Source organism: Thunnus thynnus, chromosome 15, assembly GCF_963924715.1.
Source record: "Thunnus thynnus chromosome 15, fThuThy2.1, whole genome shotgun sequence".
NCBI lineage: Eukaryota > Metazoa > Chordata > Actinopteri > Scombriformes > Scombridae > Thunnus > Thunnus thynnus.
In genome coordinates, this window is record NC_089531.1 from 10804183 (window position 1) to 10829111 (window position 24929).

Below are 24929 nucleotides of genomic sequence, written 5' to 3' on the forward strand. Positions count from 1 at the left end.
GGCTTCTTGTAATTTTAGTTTAATGCCAAATAAAGTTTAATCTGACTAAACTCAAATCTTTATTCAGTAGTGGATAAACTCCATGAGAGTTGATGTGACTTCAAAAGCAAATACTATTCGTGGAAACACGAGACTTAATGTTACAAATAAAATAAAAACAACCAAACTCGTTTCAATAAAAAATTAACATACGCACATAATTTGTCTGAAAACAAAGAAAAAAAAGTCTTAATAGGAGAATTGGCTCATGAGTTTCTGGAGACCAGCTCAACTGAGCTCAGTAAAACTTTATATTTATAATATTGGTCAAAACAGGCAGAGTTTTAGGTGTGTTTTAAACATATTTGCGCCGAATTGTCGATGAATATTCATTTCCTTTGTTTGGGGACTTTAAAGGTTTTTTTGTCTCCTGGTTCAAATGACCCAAAGGGTCATTTATGCCTTTGGTTCAGGCCATAATTTAGTTATTGGTCAGAAATGTACGTTGGCCAACAAGGGCAAACATGCTTCAGCTTAACAAAACACATGCAAGTAGACGAAACACAAACAAAAGAAAACATCATCAATTTGATAATTGTGTGCAGCATTCAGAAAACATGCTGCAAATACTGCAACATACACATTAACAAAAGGCATAAATACCACAACACAACACATTACAGAAATGACAACGGAAGTGTTTCCCAAGGACACTTAAGAGTGATGAACACTTCAATAACTCATAACTTACTAACAACCAAACTGGAAGAATCTCGCTTAGTCTGGCAAGATAGTCTTAAAACATATATATAGGAAGGCTCTCTGTAATGCCAGAGCCGCCTATTACTCATCATTAATAGAGGACAATAAAACAGCCCTAGGTTCCTTTTCAGCACTTTGGCCAGGCTGAAAAAGAGTCATAACTCCAGGTATACCTATAGCTCTCAGTAGTAACGACTTCATGAGCTTCTTTAATGATAAAATTCTAACTATTAGAGACAAAATTCATCACCCCCTGCCCTCAACAGGCACTGATTTATCCCCGAACACAGGAACCTTAGAAACAGCTGTAAAACCTCATATATAAATTTAGACTGTTTTTCTCCTATCGACCTTCCTGAACTAACTTCAACAATTTTTTCATCTAAACCATCAACCTGTCTTTGAGACCCCATCCCAACTAGGCTGCTTAAGGAAGTTTTGCCCTTACCTAGCATTTTTTACTAGATATGATCAATATGTCTTTATTAACAGGCTATGTGCCACAGTCTTTTAAAGTATCTGTAATTAAACCTCTTCTTAAAAAGCTTATTCTTGATCCAGGTGTTTTAGCTAACTATAGACCCATATCTAACCTTCAGATTTTCTCTAAAATACTTGAGAAAGCAGTTGGCAATCAGTTGTCTAACTTTTTACGTAACAATAGTTTAAAGATTTTCAGTCAGGATTCAGAGTACACGATAGCACAGAGACAGCACTGGTGAAAGTTACAAATGATCTCCTAATTGCATCAGGCAAAGGATTTCTCTCTGTACTTGTCTTGTTAAATCCTAGTGCTGCATTTGACGCCATTGACCATCACATCCTATTACAGAGACTGGAACATTTAATTGAATTTAATTCACCTCATACAGTATGTTCACTGAGGTAATATTATTAGGAAGCACTCCATAAAATGTCATTGTTATGCAGATGATACACAGTTATATTTTCCAATGACGCCAGATTAAATCAACCAGTTAACTAAACTTCAAGCATGCCTTAAGGACATAAAGACCTGGATGACCTGCAATTTTCTGCTACTAAAACTCAGACAAAACCGAAGTTATTGTGATTAGCCCTAAACACCTAAGAAACACATTATCTAATGATATATAGCAACTATAGATGGCATTGCCCTGGCCTCCAGCTCCACCTTAAGGTCTCTGAGAGTTATCTTTGATCAGAATATGTCCTTTAACTCTCACATAAAACAAATTTCAAGGACAGCCTTTTTTGAGACGGGATGTGCCAGATTTTTGCAATGTTATATTGGTTTTTCACCTATGTAACATTGCAAAAATCAGGCACATCCTGTCTCAAAAAGATGCAGAAAAACCAGTCCACGCATTTGTTACTTTTAGGATGGATTATTGCAATTCCCTATTATCAGGCTGTCCTAACAAGTCTCTACGGACTATCCAGCTGTACAACTGATGTACTGATAAATACCAGATCATTTTCATCCCATATTAACTTCTCTGCACTGACTCCCTGTAAAATCCAGAATAGAATTTGAAATCCATTTCCTCACCTGCAAAGCCCTTAATTGTAAAAGGCACCATCATATCTTAAAGAGCTCATAGTATCCTATTACCCTACTAGAACACCATGCTCACAGAATGCAGGCCTACTTGTGGTTCCTAGAGTCTCAAAAAGTAGAATGGGAGGCAGAGCCTTCAACTATACTAACGTTTAAGAGTAGGCTTAAAACTTTCCTTTTTGATAAAGCTTATAGTTAGGGCTGGCTCAGGCTTGCCTTGGACCAGCCCCTAGTTATGCTGATATAGGCCTAGACTGCCAGGGGACTTTCCATGATGCACTGAGCTCCTCTCTCCTCCTCCCCCTCTCCATCTGTATGCATTCATGTCCCATTAGTGCACGTTACTAACTTCGCTTCTTCCCTGTAGTCTTGTGCTCGCAGTTATCTATGGATCTGTGGTTGCGGACCGCCTGCTGCCCCCATGGTCCTGCTTGACATCCATTGCTACTACTATTATTATTAGTCATATTATTATTATTGTTATTATTGCATGCTACTGTGCATCTCTGTGTCTCACCCCTTCCTATTTCTCTCTCAATCCAGCCGGTCAAGGTTCTGTTCAAGTTTTTTCTCGTTAAAGAGGAGTATTTCCTTGCTGCTGTAGTCAAATGCCAAGAATACGGTCTAGACCTGCTTTATGTGAAAAGTGCCCTTAGATAACTTCTGTTGTGATTTGGTGCTCTATAAATAAAATTGACTTGATTTGACTTGACTAGATAGGATAAAAACATCCCAGTGTTTCAGAGTAAAAACAGGGTGTGGACAACTGACTGCAGTGACACAGAGCAGGGGAAGTCAAGTCAAGTCACAAAACCTCAGCTGAGTTTCAGCTATTTCATCCTCTCTCTCATTTTCAGTTCAAGTGAAATGAAAGTGAGTGTTAGTGCAGGCTACAGAACAGCACAATTGTTTTTTTTCTTTTCTATTTAATACAGAGAGATTATTTTTCCTTTTTTGCCTTTTAGTTTATCTGTTTAGTTTATCAAACAGTGATTACCACTTGGTCATCTGACTACCTGCATTTGTTAAGGTCAACAAAGGGTATCCTTTTAAACTATAAACCTCATCACACGAAAAATAAAATGTACTTCCTTGAAACAATAAGTGCAACCTTTGATCTTATGTAAACCACAGATAAAGTCAGCCAGCCTGATTTAACAAATAAAGAAAGCAAGCCAACCCGTGAATGGCAAATCATTTGCCATTGCTGAATTTCATTGTGTTGGCTGGATTACCAGGTAAACAAGTCTCACTCATGTGACCTTCATTTGAAACCAAAAGGTCAATTATTACTGTATAAAAGCCTGGTTTATTAGCTTATTTTCCTCTGTAAGACAGTGGTTTTAGTTCTACAGAAATATTCCCATTGGTTCTATTTATATTTATTTATTTATATTTATCCAAATACTTTTTATTGTATTTTTGTAATTAGAAAGTACTCTGTAACCCTAATTTTAACAAAAATAAATGTTTACTTACTTACCTGAGTATTTCCATTTTCTCCTACTTTATACTTTCACTCCATAACATTCAAAAAAAACATTGTACCTTTTACTCCACTACATGTATATGACAGCTGTACTTACTGTACTAGTGGTAGACTAAGATTTCACATACAAAACATATGATCAGCTAATAAAATATATATCTTATTTATTAATAAATCGAATAATTATTTACATATATTATTAAGATTAAACTGCCAAAAGGTGTATAAAGATGTTAAAATGAGCTAAACCTTGATCACCTACAACATTAAAATGCTGCTTACATATTCATGCATCAGTAATATTAAGTAAAATATGTAATAATAAAACACTGGCAGAGTATATTCTGCTGAAGTACTGTGCTTAAGTTTTAGGCACTAAAAGTAAAGTAAGGGTGCTTTCAAAAATAATGGCAAAAATATTTTTTTCTATTTATCAATTAATTTCATACAAAGTTGAGTCAACAGAAGAAACTTAAATTAAAATCAATATTTGGTGTGTGACCATGCTTTGCCTTTAAAACGGCACCAGTTCTCCTCGGTACACCTGTGCACAGTTTTTCAAAGTATTTGGCAGGTCGGTTGTTCCTGCATCTTGGAGAACTTGTCACAGTTCTTCTGTGGATTTAGGTGTCTCAGTTGCTTCTCTCTCTTCATGTAATCCCAGACTGACTCCATGATGCTGACATCAGGGCTCTGTGGGGGCCAAACTGTCTGTTGCAGGACTCCTTGTTCCTCTTGTAATTATAACAAATAATACATTTAATTCATACCGCACTTTTCACTCATAGTGAAACTCCAAGTGCTGCAGTATTAATAACATAGAACACACAACATAAAGAAAATAGTAATAAGAGTTAAGATGAAAAAGCCTTCCTGAATAGGAAGGTTTTTAGGCCTTTTTTGAGAGTCTGGGATCTGTGCTGCCCTCAGATGCTTAAAAAGGCTGTTCCACAAGCGTGGTGCAGAAGAACAGAAGGCTTGATCCCCCATGGTGTGGACCTCAGAGCCCAGAGGAGCAAGCTGCTGGCAGATCTGAGGGTGCGGGTGGAGGTTTGTGGTGTGATCAGTTCCTGTCAATCCTGAAGGAAACAGGGAGCAGTGCAATAAAAACAGAATTGGTGTTATATATTTGTGTTTTGGCTCTCTATTCAGGATCCTGGCAGCGCTGTTCTGAATTTGCTGGAGCTTAAGGATGCTCCTGCCAGGGATCCCTGTGAAGAGTGCATTGCAGTAGTCCAGTCTTGAAGAGATAAAGGCCTAGACACGTTTATCTGCATCTGACAGGGTTAGAGAGGGGCGGAGTTTAGATATGTTTTAGAGATGGTAGAAAGAGGTTTTGCATAGATGTCTTATATGGTCATCAAAAGTCAGATGGGTGTTAGGTCAAACCCAGCACCCAGATTAGTGACTGAGGAGGAAGGGGGATGTCCTGGCCATCAAAGGTGAGATGAGGTATGGTGGATGACTGAATATGGTGTGGAGTGCAAATAAAGAGAGCTTCAGTTTTGCTGCTGTTTAACTTGTCACTGATGTCACTTTATGAACTCTGGCTGTATGTTTGGGGTTGTTGTCATGCTGCAGAATAAATATAGGACTGATCAGACGCCTCCTTGATGGTATTGCGTGATGGATAAGAATCTAAACATCTAAATCATAAACTTTTGCACAGTACTGTACTTCAGTACATTTACTTTTTTTTTTAAATGCATGGATTTTTACTTTGCATTTTTACACTGTGAAAGAAGGCTACTACTTTCACGTAAGTGATGGATCTGTATACTTGTCCCACCACTGATTATAAGACAAAATTGCTGTAGTAAGGTTGGTGTTTATAGTAAATGCAGTCAGTATTCAACACCTACTGTCTCCATCTAGTGGTGGTAAATACGTCCTCCTGAGACAGGAAGTGACGCAATGAAAACAATAGCGTGCTAAGCTTTCTGAGACTAGTGAAAAGGGCATCATTATGACTCCTTTGAAATAGTAAGTGAGAAAAATCTTATTTTCGCAAGAATACTTGAAGAGCCTCCAACCAAAAGAAGGTCGTTAATTTCGGTAGGCAGTTTTCTGCATTCGCCGCTAGCTAGCTAGCTAGTTAGCAGCTAACTATCTTCCCTCAGTATGATTCTTTATTGTTTAGGCTAACGTTAGCATGCTTAGCCACCAAGATTAGCTCATTCAATTTCTTTAGATATTTAAAGTGGGTACAATATATGTGTTTTCCTCTTGTGGTTTCTGTTATCAAGACAAGTTTGTGTAGATAATACATCTCCGGGAAATATTCAGATGTTTGCAATGTTATTATTCTGAAATTGAGCTAACGTTTTCGTTTAATGTGTGCATTAGCCACTTTCGTGACCATAGTAACGAGTGCTGATGTCATAAATGGAGCTAAATGTTCAGTTAGGCCCTACACATCATCTTTATCTACCTGTCTCTCATCTTATTAACATATCCTCAGATTAGCGTAGCGATGGCAGCTTCCTTACCTCAGAAGCCAGGGATGGCAGGGATGCCCCCTCAGCAGCAGCAGCAGCCCCACCTGCCCCCCGGTGCTGCCTCAGCAGCAGGTCAGCAGCCCATGCCCCCTCAGGGAGCCCTGAGAGAGATCTCCCCCGTGTTCCTCTGTCGGATTGGACAGGAGACCGTCCAGGACATCGTCACTCGCACCATGGAGATCTTCCAGATCACACGAGCCACGCAGGTAATGGACATCAGATTGTCAGCAAACCGTAGAAAATGTTTTGCATGAGGAGAGAATTTCCTGCCAATCTCTGTCTTAATTCATTCATTTGTCAGTGTCGGCATTGACATTGAATTCTGTGACACCCACTACACAAAGTTGCTTTTTTTAGCTACACCTGATGCAATCCAATACAACAGTCCTGCAATAAACTGTACATTTGCAAAGCTTTGTCTTTTTTCTTGACAGCTATTGATACATATTGATATGACAGTGTTTTAAGATGCAGTTTAGAGCTGCAACAGTTAGTTGAGTAAGCAAACTAGTTGTCAACTATGAAATTAATTGCCAGCTAATCGTTTGGAGTCTTTTTTTAAGACAAAAACGTCCAAATTCTCTGATTCCAGCTTCTCAAAAGTAAATGTTTTCTTGACAGTAAACTGAATATCTTGGTTTGTGGACTGTTGGTCAGGACAAAATAAAACATTTGAGTCATTTTGGGCTTTGGGAAACAGTGATCAACATCACCATTTTCTAATGTTTTATAAACTAAACAACTAATCGATAAATTGAGAAAATAATCAAAAGATGAATTGATTATAAAACTAATTGTTAGTTGCAGCCCTACTGTAGTGGCTTTGTAGCTACATTATTTTTATTTGTTATTTATTTTGTTTTTTATGTGGTGATTATTTCCTTCGATTCATTGGAAATGTTAACTGAGTGGCTGATGTTTTTCTAGCTAACAAATTTCCTCTATCGGGCTGCGTTTTCCCCGTCTTCCTTTCTAGCGTAACTGCTTGGCATACTTATCAGCATCTGTCTTACTCCTCCTTCCATCTTCACCTGATCTGTGTCCAGGGTCCAAAATTAACTTTTTGGAGAATGTCTGACAATGTCAGTCTTTGACTTTACAATAAATTGAATGTAAACATGAAAAAACATGGATTATATACTATCTTTATATGAATAATAATCTTCTGCCGACAACCTAGTCTTATTGTATCCATATTATACTGCCATCTGAACAAAAACTAATGTGATATAATAATGAATAACACTAAAACTGACAGAAGACTCTCTGTATCTTTGCTTTAGCTTCCTAACGGTGTGACTCAGAGCCAGGCGATGTACCAAGACCGCTTTGGGAAGCTCCAGGAACACCTACGGCAGCTCGCCCTGCTCTTCCGAAAGCTGCGGCTCCTGTATGAACGCTGTGTGGAGATGACCTCTGACCTGCAGGAAGGGCCAGCAGAGGTCAGGAATAAGCTCCAAATTTCTGCTTTGATATTATTTTCATGAAAAAAACCCCTTTACTACTTAATAGCGGAAAATGGAATATTTCTGTCCTTTCATCTTGTCTTGACTAAGAATGCATTTTCAAAATTATGTAGGATAACCTTTGCCGTTTCTTAAAACCTTTTCTAGCACTATCACAGTCATGTGCATTTATAAAAACAAGGAGAAGACAAGACTCTTAAATAACTGTTAGTGTGTCCTGTGTCTTCAGCTTCTGCCATATGTTGGGGAGGAGCTGGCTTCTGTCAGAGTGGAGCCCTGCAGTCCTGCTGTCATCCAGGAGAGAAAAGAAGTTCTGGAGGTCTGTTCCTTTTTGTCATAAATGACAATTAGCAGTGACTGCTAATTATTAGTTTTTTAAAGGGGTTGGCCACATTATTTATATTATTATTATATTAGTATTGATAGAGCACATTCTAAATAGGTTTGGAAAAAACAGAGCAAGACTAATATATTGCTGTGAAAGTCCCCTTCAGTTCCTCTAGGTGGCAGTGCTGACACAGGCCAAAGTGACCTCATGGTGTTATGGGTGAAATGCAGGAACTCTGCATCGTGTGCATCTTAAGTGAAATTTCAAAAATCAGGGTGTTGTTTTTGTAAACACTGGAGTCAATATTCCAGTAGGATTAGGCAGGTTAGGATATCACCACCAGGCAGCTAAGTGGAAAAAAAAATCTAAATTTCTGAGGCTGTTAAGCTTTACCAACAACAGTAGTAGCAAACCAGCCATTGTTAAAAGTTCTTCATCTTTTCTACTCTTAAACTCTTCTACTCTCTACTCTAAAGTCTCATCCTGCAGCTATAAGGGTAAATGAGTCTGAAGTATTGAGTAAATAATTCATCGCCTAAAGGAAGCCACTAGTTCCTGCCCTGAATGTTAAATGCTAAAGCTATGGCGTATTTGCTGTGATGAGTTTGACTAATGGAAGTCATCTGTCTTGTGTCCCGTCTGCAGAAGGTACGTCAGAAGAACCAGGAGATGAAGGTTCTGATGGATCAAATGAGGAACCTGCTATGGGACGTCAATGCCATGCTGACGCTCAGGAAATGATAAATCTTCACCGGATCCATTCGCTTTCATGGAATTCTTCCAGAGGTGTACGGACTGTATAATAGCAAAGACCAGGTGAAAGAAAGGAATTTCTGTTGGATTTTGGATATGGGACCTGACCCCTCAACTCACTTGCACCTGCTTTGTATGTTGGCACTTCATCACTGAAACTCACATGATTGTCTGTGGTTAATTATCTGTTATATTGAAATTGTTGAGGGGAAAACTACTAATGAGCTAGGATAAGATTTAAAGCTAAAAAAAAGGATAAGCTTGTGTCAACCTAATACACTCCAACTGACAAATAGTTTTTTTTTTATATACAAGGCAGCTGACAACCCATTTTGCGATTGCCAAGTGCTCTACAACTAAGATTTTGTCCCTCCATGTTTATTCAAAGAAGATACGGACTATTGTTTTCATACTGTTTAAATAATGAGTTGAAACCTGTATTGCCTCAGGTAAAAACAAAACAAAGTTTTCACCACGTTCATGGTGTTTTGCCCCCAGGTGCTGACTCAACACCAGACAGACTTTTATTTCATAGCAGGTAATTCTACCAGAAAGCACAGAAGCTGATCTGACGACAGTGTTTACAATAGGAGCAGTTGCCCTTATTATGCTCTGTCAGTTGTAAAAAGCACGATGGGTTCAGAATTCAAATTAGCCCCTTGGCAGCTATGTATCTCAGGTGCTTTGTACATAAGTGTGTGTGTGTGCATGTGCTTAATGAGATTAGCTTCCTGAGTGCCCGACAACACACCTGTTTACCCTGAGGGTGTTGAGACTTGCTTGCCTGTGAATTTATTTTTGTAAACTGTGGGACAATATGGTAGACCTACTGGGTCATTTTTGTTTTGTACAAAATAAACTTTTTAAAAAAAAAAAAAAAAAAATCAAAATCTGAAAGCATATCCACCTCCTCATAATGATGCATATATTCTGACCCCCCATCCTTTGTATTCATCTTTCTTTAGAGGTCCTGGTAGACTGTTCTTTTGTTTTTTTTTTTAACCTTTCAACAGAGCCGAGCACAGTCACAATCACTTGTAGTACATTCTATTGGATAGCGCTGTCGATTGCGGTAATTTTACAGTAAAATCAATGAGCCCAATTACTGCAATTTCTCACCAAATTGATGCTAGAAGAAAAAGAACCGAAGATTTCAACTGCATAGGCAAGGGCATGCTGCACACCAAAAATCACCAGTGTACCCATTGAATAAGAGAAAGTGCCTGTCTCAGTCTGCATGAGCCACTTACTGTAAATTGACACAGTCTAAATTGAGCTCTTGGTAATTCCTACTCTTAGTTGTGCTAATATATAATATAGTAGTATGTTTAGTTGATATTGATGCAAATTGGACCGAGTTAAGTGTATTAGAAGAACAGTTCTGCATTTTGAAGAAGTACGCTTAGTTGCTTTCTTGCGAGAGTTGGATGAGAAGATTGGAGCGAGGAGATGGAGGGAAAGTGATATCAATCTTCTGTCACTTTCTGCAAGAAAGAGCATTTGCTGAAATGTAGAAATAATGCTTTAAAATATACATTTAGTAATGTATACAGGACCACTAGTCAGTTTAAACTCTTTTTGCCAACTCCTTTCAACATCAACTTATGATTTATACTTTTTCACTTTTCCCACCTAAATGTGTGACAAGGCTCTTCTCTCTCCTGTGTAATAAGGATGAAATGCTCATTTTATCAGGCGCAGATTGAGTTTATTCCCTGATGTATTTCTGGTGCATATGAAGTTATGGGATCCGAATGTGGCCGGTTGCTGAAAATATATGCCCTGGACTTATTTGAATACGGGGTATGTCTGTGTGTATGTGTTGAGGAGGGAGGGGGGTAGGGGGGGGGGGGGTAGTGAGGAAGTGACTTTATGGAACACCATACCAGAATTTGCATTTATAAATCATTTTATTGATTTTACAGTTAGCTTTTTGATGTGAAATGATCTGTTTCCTTGGCAACAGTCCCTGCACAGTAGCGCTGAGAAACACATTAACAACCAGAGTGTATGGCACCAATACCCAGTCCCTTGGGTGCTTCTGGCATTAGATAGCCATTCCCTTCTCATTGTCACGGCTATAGCACTGACATCAGAAGTGTTCACGCGCGTTCCTTTTTTTGCTTTCCGATGGAGATTGTCCTTTCATGGTGAGAGGCCCGATCACAGGGACTCTTTCAAGGCCCCGAAATTTCCTCCTCCGTTGTCTTACCAGACTCATGGAAGTAGGACAATCATTTGAAGCTCTTTTCAAACTTTATAGGCCCTGTTCTCTTTATATTTATATGTGTATATAGTCCAGAACAGTCCGCCGGGGTCTGTCTGATGATTGTATTTCAGTCTGTCAGTCCCTCTGTCTACATACCAGTCAGCCTTATATATCACATCTTGACTTTCCACCACTGATCGCTCAATTTGTCTGTCCAAAAGGCCACTTAGTCCAGACTTCCATGCTCTCCAGTCTCTCTGTCCAGCAATGTTATGCCCTCTCCAGGTCTTTGTACTTCTTGCGGAGCACTGACACTTGATCTTTGAAGAGCACGGGGTCCAGGCGAAACTGAGAGTGGACCAGAGGCATGTAGCCAAACCAGTTGGCGAAGGTGTTGACACACTCCTGCCGTTGGTTGAAGTGCTCCGGGTTGGCCCAGGGGACGCTCTTTGTACCCTTGGAGGTAAAATGGGACACTGTCATTTACCATCTCTGTCCTGACCTGACATTTTCATCCACAGACAACAGCATTAAACACAAGTGAGAAAGACAAATTACACTGAGAAGGCTTTTCTGACAGTACCTGTGGGCTGGGCAGCTCCTTGTACTGCTTCCTTTGAGCCACTTTGATTGGTGGCAGGTGGGTTACAGCAGAGACCAGGAAGTTCATCAGGATGTCCTCACAGTTGGAGGTGCGATCCACCAGAGTTCGCAATGACTGGGGCAGGTAGTGGGAGAACAGGTAATGGTAGTACCTGTGGGGCAGGTGAAAATACATACAGACAAGAGTATAATGTTACTGAAGTATAAAAAGACTAAAGAAAGCCCGATGATGATTCTAGATGAAATGTGAAGGGGTCACCAATTCATCCTGTAGGGAACATTTTCATTATTGATGAATCTGCTGATTGTTTTCTCAATTAATCGCTTTGTTTATAAAATGTCAGAAAAATAGTGAAAAACGCCGGCTGGGGTAAGTTCGTAAATGTCTTGTTTTGTCTGATCAACCGTCCAAAATCCAAACATATTCAGTTTACTATCATATATGACACATAAAAACTTAAAAGTAAAAATGTTTGGCATCTTGTCTTGACTAAAATGATTATTCCTCTATCAAATTATTTATCTAAACCCCTAAAATGAAAATGTAGAAATGTAGATTTATCACACTTTGAGGTCAGGCAACCAGCACCTGTATGGTAGAAGGCATGGTGACATCGACAGAAAAGAGTAGATGGTGTTATGTATGTTGATGATATGTATCTGGGACAAGTTAACCATTTCATCACCAGTGGGATTTGATATTTATAGTGCACAACAAACTAAATCCCTGTGGTACAATGCATATGTTCTCTATTTCTTCAGTTTTAAGTGCCGTGCTTTCTATTCACTTGACACATTACATTTGCTACACTTAGCACCTCACATAATCTCCCTTCAGATGTTTTATTTGTGCTGGGAACTAAAATTAACCACATATAATTCGATTCAAATGTATTTTTGTGCAGCCGATTCTGGGAAGTCACTGCGTTTCACTATTAGGGAACATTATTTTTGTATAAAAGGCTAATTTGTGGGATTCCACAATGAGCGAGGCAGATTTTTATTGACTGACTACATGTTGTCATTTCTCTGTTTCAGTGGTGAAAGAGGCATTTGAGGTAATGCAAATCAGCCTGGCCCTGACCTATGGGCTGTGAGCTCTCAAATTAGCATGGAAAAATGTGTTTCCACTGAAACGGCTGACAAAAATGACCACATCGTCTCAAAATGTCACGAGGTTTCAACATCTTTTAAACAACCCCGTCTGTGGAGTAATTACATTTGTATTGTGTAAGAACTTGCATCCCTCTGCCATTTCACATATCGACTTTAGGCTTTTCAAGTTAATCCAAGTGCTTGAAGTAATCCCTGTGTAATTCACCCTCTCCTCTTCTTTTTCTCTCATCCACACATCCACAAAACTATCCGTGATGCTATTTCTCTCTGTTTGATTGTCCCTTATCGCTTTTTCATGTTGAGATTCATGCCATTATGCTTCTTGCTTCTTGCTGCTGCTGCTGTCACAGCCCCGCAAAGATCTCTGACAGGCAATCTGTTTTGATCTTAGTTACATAATCTATGTTGATTCTGTAGGTGTGTTTCTAAATTTAGGTGTGCTTGTTTTAAGTTCGTAATGAAAACATAAAGGAAAAGTATTCAAAGCATATGTAGCTCTAAATGGCATTTCCTGTTTTTAGTTGAAGCTAGCGGTGTGGCTCTAGGGAAGGCCATGCCGGTCTTTCAGTCGGTCCACCACTTTGATCCAGACTGAAATATTTCAACAATTGGTTGTATTGAAATTTTGTGCTGATATTCATGGTGCCCACAGAATGAATATTAATGACTTTGATTATCATGTGACTTTTCCTCTAGTGCCACCAGCAGGTCCAAATTTTAATATCTCAATAAACATCTCATAATGAAAGTCTATATTTAGGTGTGTGCACATTATACGCATACATGTTTGTGACTTTTTATACTTATTTTAAGACAATGAAAACATATTCAAGGCAAAATATTCAAAAACAAGCATATGAAGCTCTATAAAAGGCATTTTCTGTTTAGCTTTCTACGGCGTGCTGATGTACCTGTGGTAGAAGGCAGCTCCAGTCAGGACGATGGAGTAGTCGTTGGTCCATTTCGAGGTGTAGCCCCAGGCGCGCTTCAGGGGATCCCAGAAGTGGCTCCTGGGAGGGTAGCCCACGATCCGCTCGGGGAAGCTCCGCCACACCAAGAAGGCAAAGTTCACCTACAAGTACAGAGATGAAACACTTTGGTTCCGTGGCTACTTTTCAGAAATATTGACTTTTATATTTGTGCAGCATCGCTTTGTGTTTATTACTATATGTAAACACACCTCACTGGTCAGCAGGACTGTATCCTCGTCCAGGCTCAGCACTGCTTCTGTCTCTATGGCAACGTGAGGTAGGAAGCGACTGGTGGTCTGAGATAAAGCACAGTAGTAAATCTTAGTTCTGGTACTGCAGGCTAGGCGTTGTTCGGCGTGCACTTTGAGAGATTACCAGAATGAGTGAGAGATGATCATATTACAGTAAATCATGTTGGGCGACTGAGATGAGTGAATCACTACAGATTCCGCCTTGGGAGGTGAAAACAGACGGACAGTGAAAGGGAGACGGAGAATAAACTTTGAGAATGAGTGACATTTATGAAAATGAATGCCACACGGATCGGTGGACATGTCAGATATACTCGGATAGGGAGAAAGACAGAAAAATAGACATCAAAGCAGAAGACCGGAGAAAGAGAAACAGAAACCAAAACAGAAAAAAAAAGAGATTCATAGACAGACTGGGCGACTGACAGTTTGTCACGCTGTCACTCAGATGTCAGAGCGAGCTTAAGTGTGAGTTATGAGTGGCATCGGCCTTCACCTTCCTCCTGCCGTCTGTCACAGTGAGGGGGACAGGCATGGGTGGCCATTTGCTCCGATTTGGTGGCGGCTTCTCACTGTTCCAGAGAATGATGATCTAAAGTATCAAACATACGCAGATATATGATTTAGACTGATCAGAAATAGTTGCTGACATACAAAAATTACAATTCGTGGCTACATTGTATTTAATCGTAATCTTATCACAGAGTTTGTCTTACTTACCTGTGAGCAGTACTTTGACTTGGAGACCACCTGAAGTAGCTTCATGATTGGCTGAGACTGAGAGACCAATGGGGAAACAGCGTGGATGACAGCAGTAAACTCCTGACCTGGAATGACCCCTGAGGAAGGTCACAAAAAATTATTTTAGGGTAAAGAGGGCATGTGTACCTTTTTGGATTTTTACAAAGTGTTCTTTTATACAAGAAAAATATGAAATGGTCTATAAACACATCAATTTAAAGCCACAATGTGTAGATTTTTTTAACTTTACAGCTCAGACAGTAACTCAAACCACTGTAGGCAACACATCGACCGCACCAAATTGTCACCAGCAATGTCTCATGTTTCCACAAAAACAAACATCATGCTAATTTGAAAGATGTCAACCACACAAAGTTCTACATGTAGTGGCTTTAAATAGACCGATGAAACAATAATAAACTTCATCTATCTACCTATAAGACATGTTTAAACAGGATTGCAAAATTAAAACCAATACAAACCCAGACATTGGTAAACACTTGATTATGATTGCCTGGAGGAGTGTTGATTACTTGTGTCTGTCTCCACGGTATAATAATAATCTTATCACCATCCTAAGTGTGCAATCAGGATTTGCATTCTCTACAGGCTGATTTAAATGAAGAAGTGTGTTTACCTAATCCCAGGTAGTAGAAAGGGAAATGTGCAAGGTGAGTGGAGTATTCTGGTAGGACCAGCAGACCTCCTGGCAGGGAGTTCCACATGTACTTGTTCCTCGATATGTGAGAAAACACACGGTCCTTAATGATCTGGGGAGGGAAAAAAAAAACAGAGGAGGGTTGGATGTGGGTTGCACCAACTTCCTTTTTCCCTCTCTGAATGAGAGTCTTAATGGGAGCTTAACGTAAACTCCACTGCAATTTGAGTACTGACGCACTCCTGTGTGCATATTACAGCACTCCCCAGTCCCTAATGATATGCTCTATGTACTTCCCATTTACACCAACAGGAGGTGTCCACACAGCAGCGACACCGGCATCCACTCTGTAGCCCTCTGCCTCACTGACCTCAGGCTGACTGCACAGCTGTCTCCCATGGGGAGAGGTTCCCCTCTGCATGCTGTATGTATATAAGCAGCTTATCACCAACCTCCAGAACCTTTCCTTTATTATCTCTAGCATAAATCCCCAGCAGCAAATACACTAGGGGCTACCAGACTTGCCTTTATAAACATCAGAGTGCAAAGCCTACTACTCACTGTGTGATTTCTTCAGATTTCAGTGGAGTTAAATCTGTTGTTGCCCAGCATTTTTTTTATGCACTAAAACTGACGCTGGCGGTGTGTGCTAAAACTGCTCGTATAAGAAGGTTATTATTTCTTTTCATGCATCGCTTAACCCTTGGGCTAACCTTCAAATGACTTTCTCGCAGCTGGAGCAACTACCTTTGAAGTACATTTCTTTTTTAGCTTGTTCAAAGACCGAAGGGTAAAAACTTAAAGTCCCCCTCCACTCAGCAACATTTTTTTTTTTTTCCTTTTTGTTCCTTCAGTTGGATGTTTCAGCTTCACTTTGCAGAATGATGTATGTACAGAGTTTTTCCACAATCATCTGCTTAAAGTGGAAAGTTTCTCTGAGCTCACTGAAAATCCAATTGCAAGCATGATTTGTGACATCACAACTAGTTTGAAGTCAGTGGTGGTCCAATATTCAACTTACGCAAGTGTGATGTGGAAACTTGAAGCTTCCAGTGCACATACACTGAGAACAGACTTTAAAGTGAGGTAGGAGACATCTTGTGTCCAGCAGGAAAAGTTTTGAAATGAAATATATTTACATAGATTCATAGATTCCGGGATTTTTAATGAGGGAGTAGATGTCATTTTTAAGGGTTTTAACAAGATAATTGAACTTTTTTATATGAGACACAAATTATTATTTTATATACATCTTAAAACATGTCTGGAGGGGATCTTTAAGATGGACAGATAGTGTAATGTGTGAGCAAGAGTGGATGCTAACACTGTGAAGATGAAGTTGTTCCTTCTGAATATTGAAATGTCTCTTTCAAAGATATATATATATACATATATATATGTATATATTTTTTATGATCCTCCCCAGTAGTGTTGAAACTACTCTGAAAAAGAAAACATTTCTCAGTCTGATAATGGCGAGCAGTGAGGCAGAAACTGGCAGGTTGAGACTGATATTTGCAAAGTAATGATATATCATTTCAATACATTAGGGGGTTTTTCTGAGACTTCAGGCGGATCGGATGTGGACTGCTTTGAAAATGTTCCCTAGACCTTCAATACAACACTGAACCAACATAGTAAAAAAGAGTAGAAATGTGGAGCATGGGCCACGATCCAACCCCATAATCATAATGATAGAAGGGTGGTTTGATTGAAAACTCTGCTGGAAAGCCTTTCTGAAAGAAGCCTGATGATAGCGCACAGGCTGTAAACCGCACAGAGGTGGCAACTATGGCTGTGTGTTCAACAGAAAACCTGTGTTTACAGCAGTGGCTTCTTTTTGTAGATGTTTTCACTGGAAAGGATATGTTGCAGCACATTCCTGAACAGAATTGTATGGTAGCAGAAACGCTGAGTATTCAGAGTTATAATACATTTCATTTAGGTTTCTAGTCAGTATGCAGTGGCCAAAAGCAACATACCATAAGCATTTGTGGGAGATAAACAAGTCTGGCGGCGGTAAGGGTCAAAGTTCAAGGTATGATTTGATGCAATTTGATTGATAGAATGAAACTCATATTGCTTTTAGTTAAGACCCGATCACAATATAATTTAAAACGGCAACATTTTGTGGTGAAAAAAATTAATTCAATCACCACGAGCAAAGGATTCACTTGTGGTGGCCAAGTAAATGTGTGCACATTCTTCACATGGAGTTCAAATTTTGGTGAACTCTGAAAAAAACATTTTCCTGTGGTTAACTTTTTATATTCTACAACAAACTGGCATCCACCACAGCTCTCACTAGTAGAAGTTGGAGCTTTTGTGATTTTAACAAAGTTAAAAAGCTATTAGCCTACAAAAAAAAGTACAGCTTCCATTAAATTTACCTACACGACTGCACAAGGGCTTATACGTCATCCTAACTTGTTTTAGACCAGACATTATATCACCGATGCTTTCTTCTAATGTAATTATTTAAACTTTTATAGAGTCATAAAACGTTATTCTTCTGTTGAGTTGCTGCCGTGCTTGAAATGAGATGGTTGCTAAAAACAGTGGCCAAGCTATTGAGCTTTGTGCCTGCCAGTTAGCAAATAAGAAGAAGAAAATAGATAAAAAGAAAATAGGAATATAAAAGGAAATAATTAAAAAAAAAAAAGAAAACAAAGAAGCCGTGGGAGCTATTGTGGCTAACTAGTGCTAGCATTCTCCCAGCTAGCTATGTTATTGGTTAGCTCGCCAACTACAGTAGTTCACCAACTATCCTAGCTAGTCACCTAGAACCAAATATTTTGCAAAGATGCACAGAAGAATATTGCCGTGCCACTTTCTGGTGTGACCGTGCTTTTATGCTGAGTGTGTTAAGGCTGAGGCTGACCTCCAGCGTGGTGAGGACTATCTTATCCACAGAGGAAAAGTAGGCTTCCCACAACATCTGGGTCCTCTGTCTGAGAGCCAGGACTCTCTCATTTCCTACTGCTCTCACTGTGGACGGCACCTGAAGAAAAAAGATGAGAGGAGAGAAAGATTTAGACAGTGAATCAAGGAAAGAAGAAGAGATCAAAAAAAGCAACAAAGAGTTCTACTTGATATGTTGTTTTTTAATCAAGTCCTGTCTCTTAAAATAGACTGGAAAAAAAAGAAAAAGGAGGAAATGGCATTTAAGTGATCAAAACTGAGTTAACTGAATCGAGCGGTTGCTTAATCCAGCCCAAAAAAACAATCACCAAAAAAACAAACAAAAAAAAAACAGTTGACACAGAGCTGATTTGTGGCCTGTTGTTCAGATAATTAGACTTTACTTAGTAAGGGCTAAATTGGGGGTTTCAAGCGAATCTTCAAAATTGATTTAATCACTTAGAGAGTTAAGCTCAGCGGCTCAATCAACGTGGAAGAAAGCCATGTTGAACTGAGAAAAGTGCGAGCAGCTGACTCCATTAAACCCTTTAGTCTTTACACAGCTAACACATTTTCTAATGAGCGCCAGTTAAAGAAGCCAGGAGGAAGCTCAATCTTTCTCTTTTTTTTTTTTTTTTCTCAGTCCTGCCCTTGTTCTTTCAACCTCTCAGTTTGTCTTCCTCTACATCTCACCAGGCTATTTCACTTTCTCTTTCTCTCTCTTCCTCTCATTCTTTCCTCTAAGTACATCTGAGGGACAGTTACACTAGAGCATTAGTCTCGAGTGTCTGGCCTCTTCTACAAAGACCTTGCACTCCTTTACTTCAGCTCATCGACGGTGTGAATATTTGTGTGTGTGTGTATTATATGTGTGTTTCCATGTGGTGAGTTTTGCGGGCGTGCAGAAATGCCAATGACGAGGTCAGCTCATTCAATCCGACCCTGCCCTAATTTGAAAATGTCTCCCCCGCCTTGAGCTCTCAGGTCTTGTTCCTGTTCATTAGCTAAATGCCAATTCATGTCCTCTATTGGTCGAGATCGAAGCGGATCAATGCAGAGGAGACAGGGTGTAATTTGTGTGAGCCAGAGAGATAAAGGTTGTAGCTGAGAATGAGGCGGCTTTGCTTGCTCATTGTGTTTACTCTTGTGTATGTGTGTGAGAAGAGACACGGAGGATGAGCGAGCGGACGCTTTTGAACCAGAGCTGGATTAAGACCTCTATAGGTGTTTAATCTCAAAAGGCCCCAACCTGCAACCACACCGTTTGATACAGGTAATGCCTGCTTTGTAGCCCTGCCTGCTGGATGTTTCCCAGTGATTATGATTACATTTAACCAAAGTTAGGACAGCATAGAAGTTAAAAAAAGAGGAAAATGCTGTGCAAAATAATCCTGTTACAGTAGTAGTTTTTTTATTTTTCCACAAAAAAATCCAGGAACTGGTTTGCTTTACTTGTTTGGATATTATTTCTTTGTTTCTTTCACTATTAAAAACTCCACAAAAATTGGTGAAAATCTTAAAAACAAAATCCTAAAGTAGCAGTACTTTAACCATTTATTGAGTCTTTAAACCACCTTCAGTTACTCTGGTGTATAACCAACAATTCATTTGCATTTTCTACATTTTTCCTCTCATTTATTATTTACCTTGATGCATTTTATGAGCTTCGGTCAATGGATGATAACCTTGTTTACTGGAAACTGCAGTGAAGACTTGCAGCATAAAACAAAACATCTTTCGGGTACGAGTAATAAAATCAGGATAAAAATCTGCTTAAACCACTCTTTAAAAAAAATCAGGGCATTTTCAACTGTAGAACCTAATAGTGGATTAATTGATTAGAAAAATTAATCAACAAAACAAACAAATTGAAGACGTCACCTTGGCTCTGGGAAACAGTGACAGGCAATTTCTACTTTTTTTCTGAAATTTTGAAGACCAAATGATTCATTACCTTTAGTATCTTCAATAATCTTCAATCAATAAACTTATCACACATGTAATTTTCTCTTCTTTTAAAACATAGTTGGTGTTCTTTGATGCAGGACTGGAGTACAGTAGAGGCTGACTGGCGTGCCGGATTTCTGGGTGTGCACACACAGGACATCCTGATGTCCTAGTTATGTCTCTGTGTAAATGAGCACTTGCGAGAGCGTGTATTTGCACACGTGTGTCCACGCTTACATATTACCTGCAACAGTAATCTCTCGTCTCCCTCGATGACCGCCTGGTTCCACTGTATGACGTCGGAGAACGGCAGCTCCCAACCATTACTCAGCAACACGGGAATACACGCCGCCTGGACACAGAAACACAAAAGAGTGGAGCGAGTCAGGGAGAGACAGTGAAAGTGATAAACCAACTGATAGGACAAACGTTGGCAGTGAACAACATACAGTAACACGACATACTGCAGCTGCATGAACACAATCTGTAAGAGTTCCGTCCCAGCTGCTTGGCACCGTGATATCCCAAACGGAGCAGATCGTAGGATCAATGCTCTTGTGTGTTTGTGTCTTTATGTGCAGCTGACCGTGCGTGACCCTTATAGGGTGCCTGCAACGGGTAATAACTTCTACAGTATCTCTCTTTTCCTAGGAAGCCCCGCGGGTTTGTTTAAGACTGTCACTCATACACATGTAAACAGAGAATGTGGCTGACTCTTGGTGTACTAATTAGGTACATCCACTCAGGGGACGAATGCTAGGAAGGAGGTAAAATAAAGGAAGAGATAGAGAGAGGAGAATAAGGAGGAACCGGTTGATATGTGGAGACATGTTTTATTGAAGTTGATTTTTGATGTTGCCTTATCCCCTCCTTCGCTGACAGATTTTTGATCTTATTTCACGTTTTTTTTTTTTGTTCCCGCAGCCCTCCTTTGGTCTCCCAATCTCTGAGCGTCTATTGGTTTCTCTTTCTGAGGGAAGACAGGAGAAGAAAGGGACCGTTTCTCTCCAACCACACTCTCATCCCATTCTCCTCTGTTCCTCTTTCTACTCATTGTGGTCTGGAGTGTTGATAGGTCTGGGTGTTATTTTTCTTTTTCCTAATTAAACCACCAGAGAACAGCAGCAGCAGCCAAAATAGTGTAGATCAAACGCACTCTCCGGCCCACTGGGTCTTCCACGCTCCTGAATTACATCTGAGAATAGGCCTGCTGAAGGACACTTGAGCAAATGGGAGGATTCGTACGTGTGTGTATGTGTCAGAGTCGGCCCCAGGTTACGACGAGGTCATGCGAAGACTCCCAGAGTGATAATCCAAGGCCTCTAAATTTGAAAGGCAGCCCGGGGCTCGCCTGAGTCTTCTCCCTGAGAGATGAGGCACTCTGAGGGTGAGTTTCAAACATTGCAAGCTCTCCCCCTGCCTGAAGGGAGAGTAATATGAAAGCCTATGCGCTGTGTAGTTGTTTTTGCTTTGTTTGCATTGGGAGAAAAAGAAGAAGAAGAAGAAGAAGAAGAAGAGGAGGCTTCGAGCGAATGTGTATGTGGAGAGTGCAAATGTGTGTCTGTGTGTATATTGGAAAGCTGGCAGTAAGTTTCCTACCACATTGGTAATTGCCAGTTCTTTTGTGGGCTTGGCTGGCACCAAAATAAAATTTAAAAAAAAATACACAAATGAAAAATCTTGAAAAGTGGCTTGAATGGAAAAGAGAGAGGACGGTGGGGGAAAAAAAAAAAAAAAAACGAGAGGGAAAGATAGGACAAAGAGGGAAGACAGGAGGAGAAAGGGACTATGACTGCTGCCTGCTGCCAAGCCAAGTGGGTTGTGTGTGGATTTGTCCATTCAGCAGACATCGGTGGGGCAGGCTGCCACTCCTATGGATGCTTCCGGACCATTCATGCACACACACACACATGCACACACACACACACACACACACAGCCTTGGAGAGCAGTGTGGCCAAGGAACATTGTAGCAGCCAGAGAGTTCAGTGTTCGGCAAATCTAAAAACAGCCACTACTGCTTCCTGCACTAGTGTGAGACTGTCTACTTGGGTGGCAGAGAGAGAACTACAGCAAACAGGCTGCTTTAAACTGTTCTCTTGCTCCAGCGCCTGCGGTTTCTTCATTGTTTGTGTACTTGCGCATTTCACTGATGGACTTAAATGAACGATTACAGTGTTTGTGTAAGTGTGTGCAAGCGTGTGTTAATGGGCCCATTTCAGTTTAAAAGGCCCAGCAAATAGCAAATAAAGCTTTATGGCTAGATTTGCACTCAACCCGACACAATAGTCTGGGGAAAACACTTGCAGATGTGACCATTAAGGTGTCAATAACCAAAAAACGACATAAACCACAGCTCTGGAACATAAACATTTCCGCGTCCTGCGCCCTTCCGCGTTGACTCGGCTGTATATGAGCTGGATCTCATTGAATCAGGTTTCCTGTATAAAGTGTAATTGGTCACTCCTAATAGTGTTATGTCGAGGGAAATGCTGCAGCTAATGTTTTTGTGATTGCTACGTTGGCAAATAGTATTTAGAGATTTTAGCTGTTTGTTTATGTGGGCCCCAGAGGAACTGGAAAGTCCCCAAGTCCTCAGGCAGGATGAACGCAGGAAGGGAGAACAACAAAAGAACAGGGACCAGTGCTCAACATTACTTGTCAGAGTTATGCCACTATATTTGGCACTGCATTCTTCTATGTGTAAGAGAATGATTGAGACTTGTAAACCCATACATTAGTACATGATATTGAGCTTATATGAGTCTTGTGCAACATGTGTGACTTTAATAATGAATATAGTTGTTACCTGTAGGGACTCTAGGAAGCGGAAGGAGCCCAGGCGTCGACCACGAGGCACCAAACAAAAAGTAGAGTTGTGAAGCAGCTCCTGGTAGTCAAACCTATCAGAAACAATGACAGATGATACATTTATTTACTTCATATATATAAATAAACAGATTCATATTCATATGAATTTTAGCTCAATTGATACCGGACATTTGGGGGTAAAACAGATATTAATATTTGAGTTTAAAAAGTCAGATATGGATTCATCAGGACAAAAAAAAAGTAGCACATAAAACAAACAAGCATTTTCAAAATCGATCTTAGATTTGCTAATTAAAGTATTATGAACAAGATATGTGCTGAGGAATTTTACAGATGAATCTCCATCAGTGCTTTCTGGTGAAGAATCGACTGTTTCTACATGACCGCAAACATATCTTCAGCATTTTTCCGCATTGCTGTTGGAGCTGAAACAATTAGCTGATTAATCCGTTTGTTTATTGACCATAAATTAATAGGCTTTACTAAATATTATACTAGCTATTAATCATTGTTATTTTTCAAACAGAATTGACAAACATCTGGTGGTTTCAGCTTTTATCATTTGAAAATTAAATATCTTTGGGTTTTGCATCGTCGGTCACACAAAATAAATCAACATGGGCTCTCAGAACTAGGAACGGGCATATTTCTACACTAACTATACATTTTTTTTTGTTAAATATCAGTCAACATACATCTAGGCAACTAGTCAGAAAGTGATTTAAGAAAGAAATAGTGGTTTGTGAACTTGAAAGACAAATATTCCAGTGGTCAATGAAAAACATTGTCATCTTGTCTGATTAGTGGAAGATGGCAACAGAAAAGCACCAGCCCCTATCCGCTGCAATAACCCAACGACAGCAAACAAATCTAATAAATATCCTGCCAGTGGGGTGACACACGCTTCTTTTGATATATGATATTTAACATCTGTCCCACATAAAATAAACCAAGACTTCTGCGGCTTTTCAGTTCTGATTTTTAGTCATAATGGCTCAGATTATATGCAGTCATAAATCTTCCAAGTTTTTTTTTTCTCTCTCTCTACAGACATGTTGGCACCACTACAGATAGCTACTGTATGTTGGAAAATATATAAATCACTAAGCTCATAAGTAAATATGCCCTAATCTCTGTTCTCTGTTGATTTGTGTTGTAGACAGGATGGCCTGAGCTCCTGCCAAATAAGAAATTTCGTGTGCGCTACTCCCACTAGCTGATGCCATACGTCACCCGGGTGAGCTCCACCACTTCATGCTCGTATTTCATACTGTATGTAAAAGAACCCGAATGGAAACCTCTGCATCAATGCTCTCCTTCATCCCCTATGTGGAACATAGCAACAGACAAGTGGTGTAACGGTCTCATGGTAAAGAACTGCGCAGTGGAGTAAACAGATGGGGAAACAAACAGGCTCTTATGGGAGAGTTCCTGTGGCCTCAACTTTCCCCTTCACTCTCACTCCACCCTTGTTTCCTCCTCTCAGTCCTGGTTTTATCCTGCTTTTCTCCTCTTCTTCAGAATCCCCCCCCCCCCCCCCCCATCCTGTTTCCGCATCCAGCTCTGTACTTGTTTATTTGCAGAAGGAACATCAGTGTAAAATATGCCCGCCATTAATCTTCTCAGCCGCTTAGTCATTTATTTAACCCTCCGTGAGTGACGAGACACAAGATGGGATAAGATATGATAAGATAATCCTTTATTAATCCCACAGTGGGGAAATTTGCAGTGTTACAACAGCAAAAGGGGGATAGTGCAATAGCTAGAAGCATCAGTAAAAAAAAAAAAAAAAGCAAGATATAATAAATAAGTAAACAGACTCAATGGTTGAATTCACACTATTGCACATAGGACATATTGATATAGCGCAGTTTAGTATACATTGA

At 39.8% G+C, this 24929-nt stretch overlaps 2 protein-coding genes across 6 annotated transcripts in view; one reads left to right on the forward strand and one right to left on the reverse strand.

Moving 5' to 3' along the window:
* Window positions 1–5648: 5648 nt before the first annotated feature.
* Window positions 5649–9701, forward strand: zgc:114119 (Mediator of RNA polymerase II transcription subunit 30-like). 2 transcript variants are annotated; one of them, XM_067612538.1, is made up of 5 exons: window positions 5649–5753; window positions 6232–6474; window positions 7552–7710; window positions 7964–8053; window positions 8708–9701. In XM_067612538.1, exons 2-5 carry the CDS (start codon window positions 6244–6246, stop codon window positions 8801–8803), a joined length of 576 nt encoding a protein of 191 aa, XP_067468639.1. In that variant the 5' UTR covers window positions 5649–5753; window positions 6232–6243; the 3' UTR covers window positions 8804–9701. The 2 variants fall into 2 exon arrangements, with proteins under 2 accessions (XP_067468639.1, XP_067468638.1); XM_067612537.1 differs by having other exon boundaries at window positions 5657–5825.
* A 1005-nt stretch (window positions 9702–10706) lies between these two features.
* Window positions 10707–24929, reverse strand: part of LOC137198667 (exostosin-1c) — an 88205-nt gene continuing 73982 nt past the window's right edge. For all 4 annotated transcript variants that reach the window (XM_067612544.1, XM_067612543.1, XM_067612540.1 and 1 more), the window contains exons 3-12: window positions 23021–23114; window positions 20457–20564; window positions 18246–18365; window positions 15344–15476; window positions 14686–14804; window positions 14462–14557; window positions 13924–14010; window positions 13655–13815; window positions 11608–11779; window positions 10707–11480 (exon numbers count right to left, since the gene is read on the reverse strand). In XM_067612544.1, coding sequence (XP_067468645.1) covers window positions 11295–11480; window positions 11608–11779; window positions 13655–13815; window positions 13924–14010; window positions 14462–14557; window positions 14686–14804; window positions 15344–15476; window positions 18246–18365; window positions 20457–20564; window positions 23021–23114 — 1276 coding nt within the window. In that variant the 3' untranslated portion in view covers window positions 10707–11294. The remainder of the gene's footprint in view (window positions 11481–11607; window positions 11780–13654; window positions 13816–13923; window positions 14011–14461; window positions 14558–14685; window positions 14805–15343; window positions 15477–18245; window positions 18366–20456; window positions 20565–23020; window positions 23115–24929) is intronic.

What these genes read in the sequence shown, in the direction of transcription:
- zgc:114119 (XM_067612538.1), top strand. Translation starts at nt 6,244, where the DNA reads ATGGCAGCTTCCTTACCTCAGAAGCCAGGGATGGCAGGGATGCCCCCT. An exon ending in TGCAGGAAGGGCCAGCAGAG is followed by an intron (nt 7,711 to 7,963) that starts GTCAGGAATAAG and finishes CTGTGTCTTCAG; the next exon opens with CTTCTGCCATATGTTGGGGA. An exon ending in AGAGAAAAGAAGTTCTGGAG is followed by an intron (nt 8,054 to 8,707) that starts GTCTGTTCCTTT and finishes TCCCGTCTGCAG; the next exon opens with AAGGTACGTCAGAAGAACCA.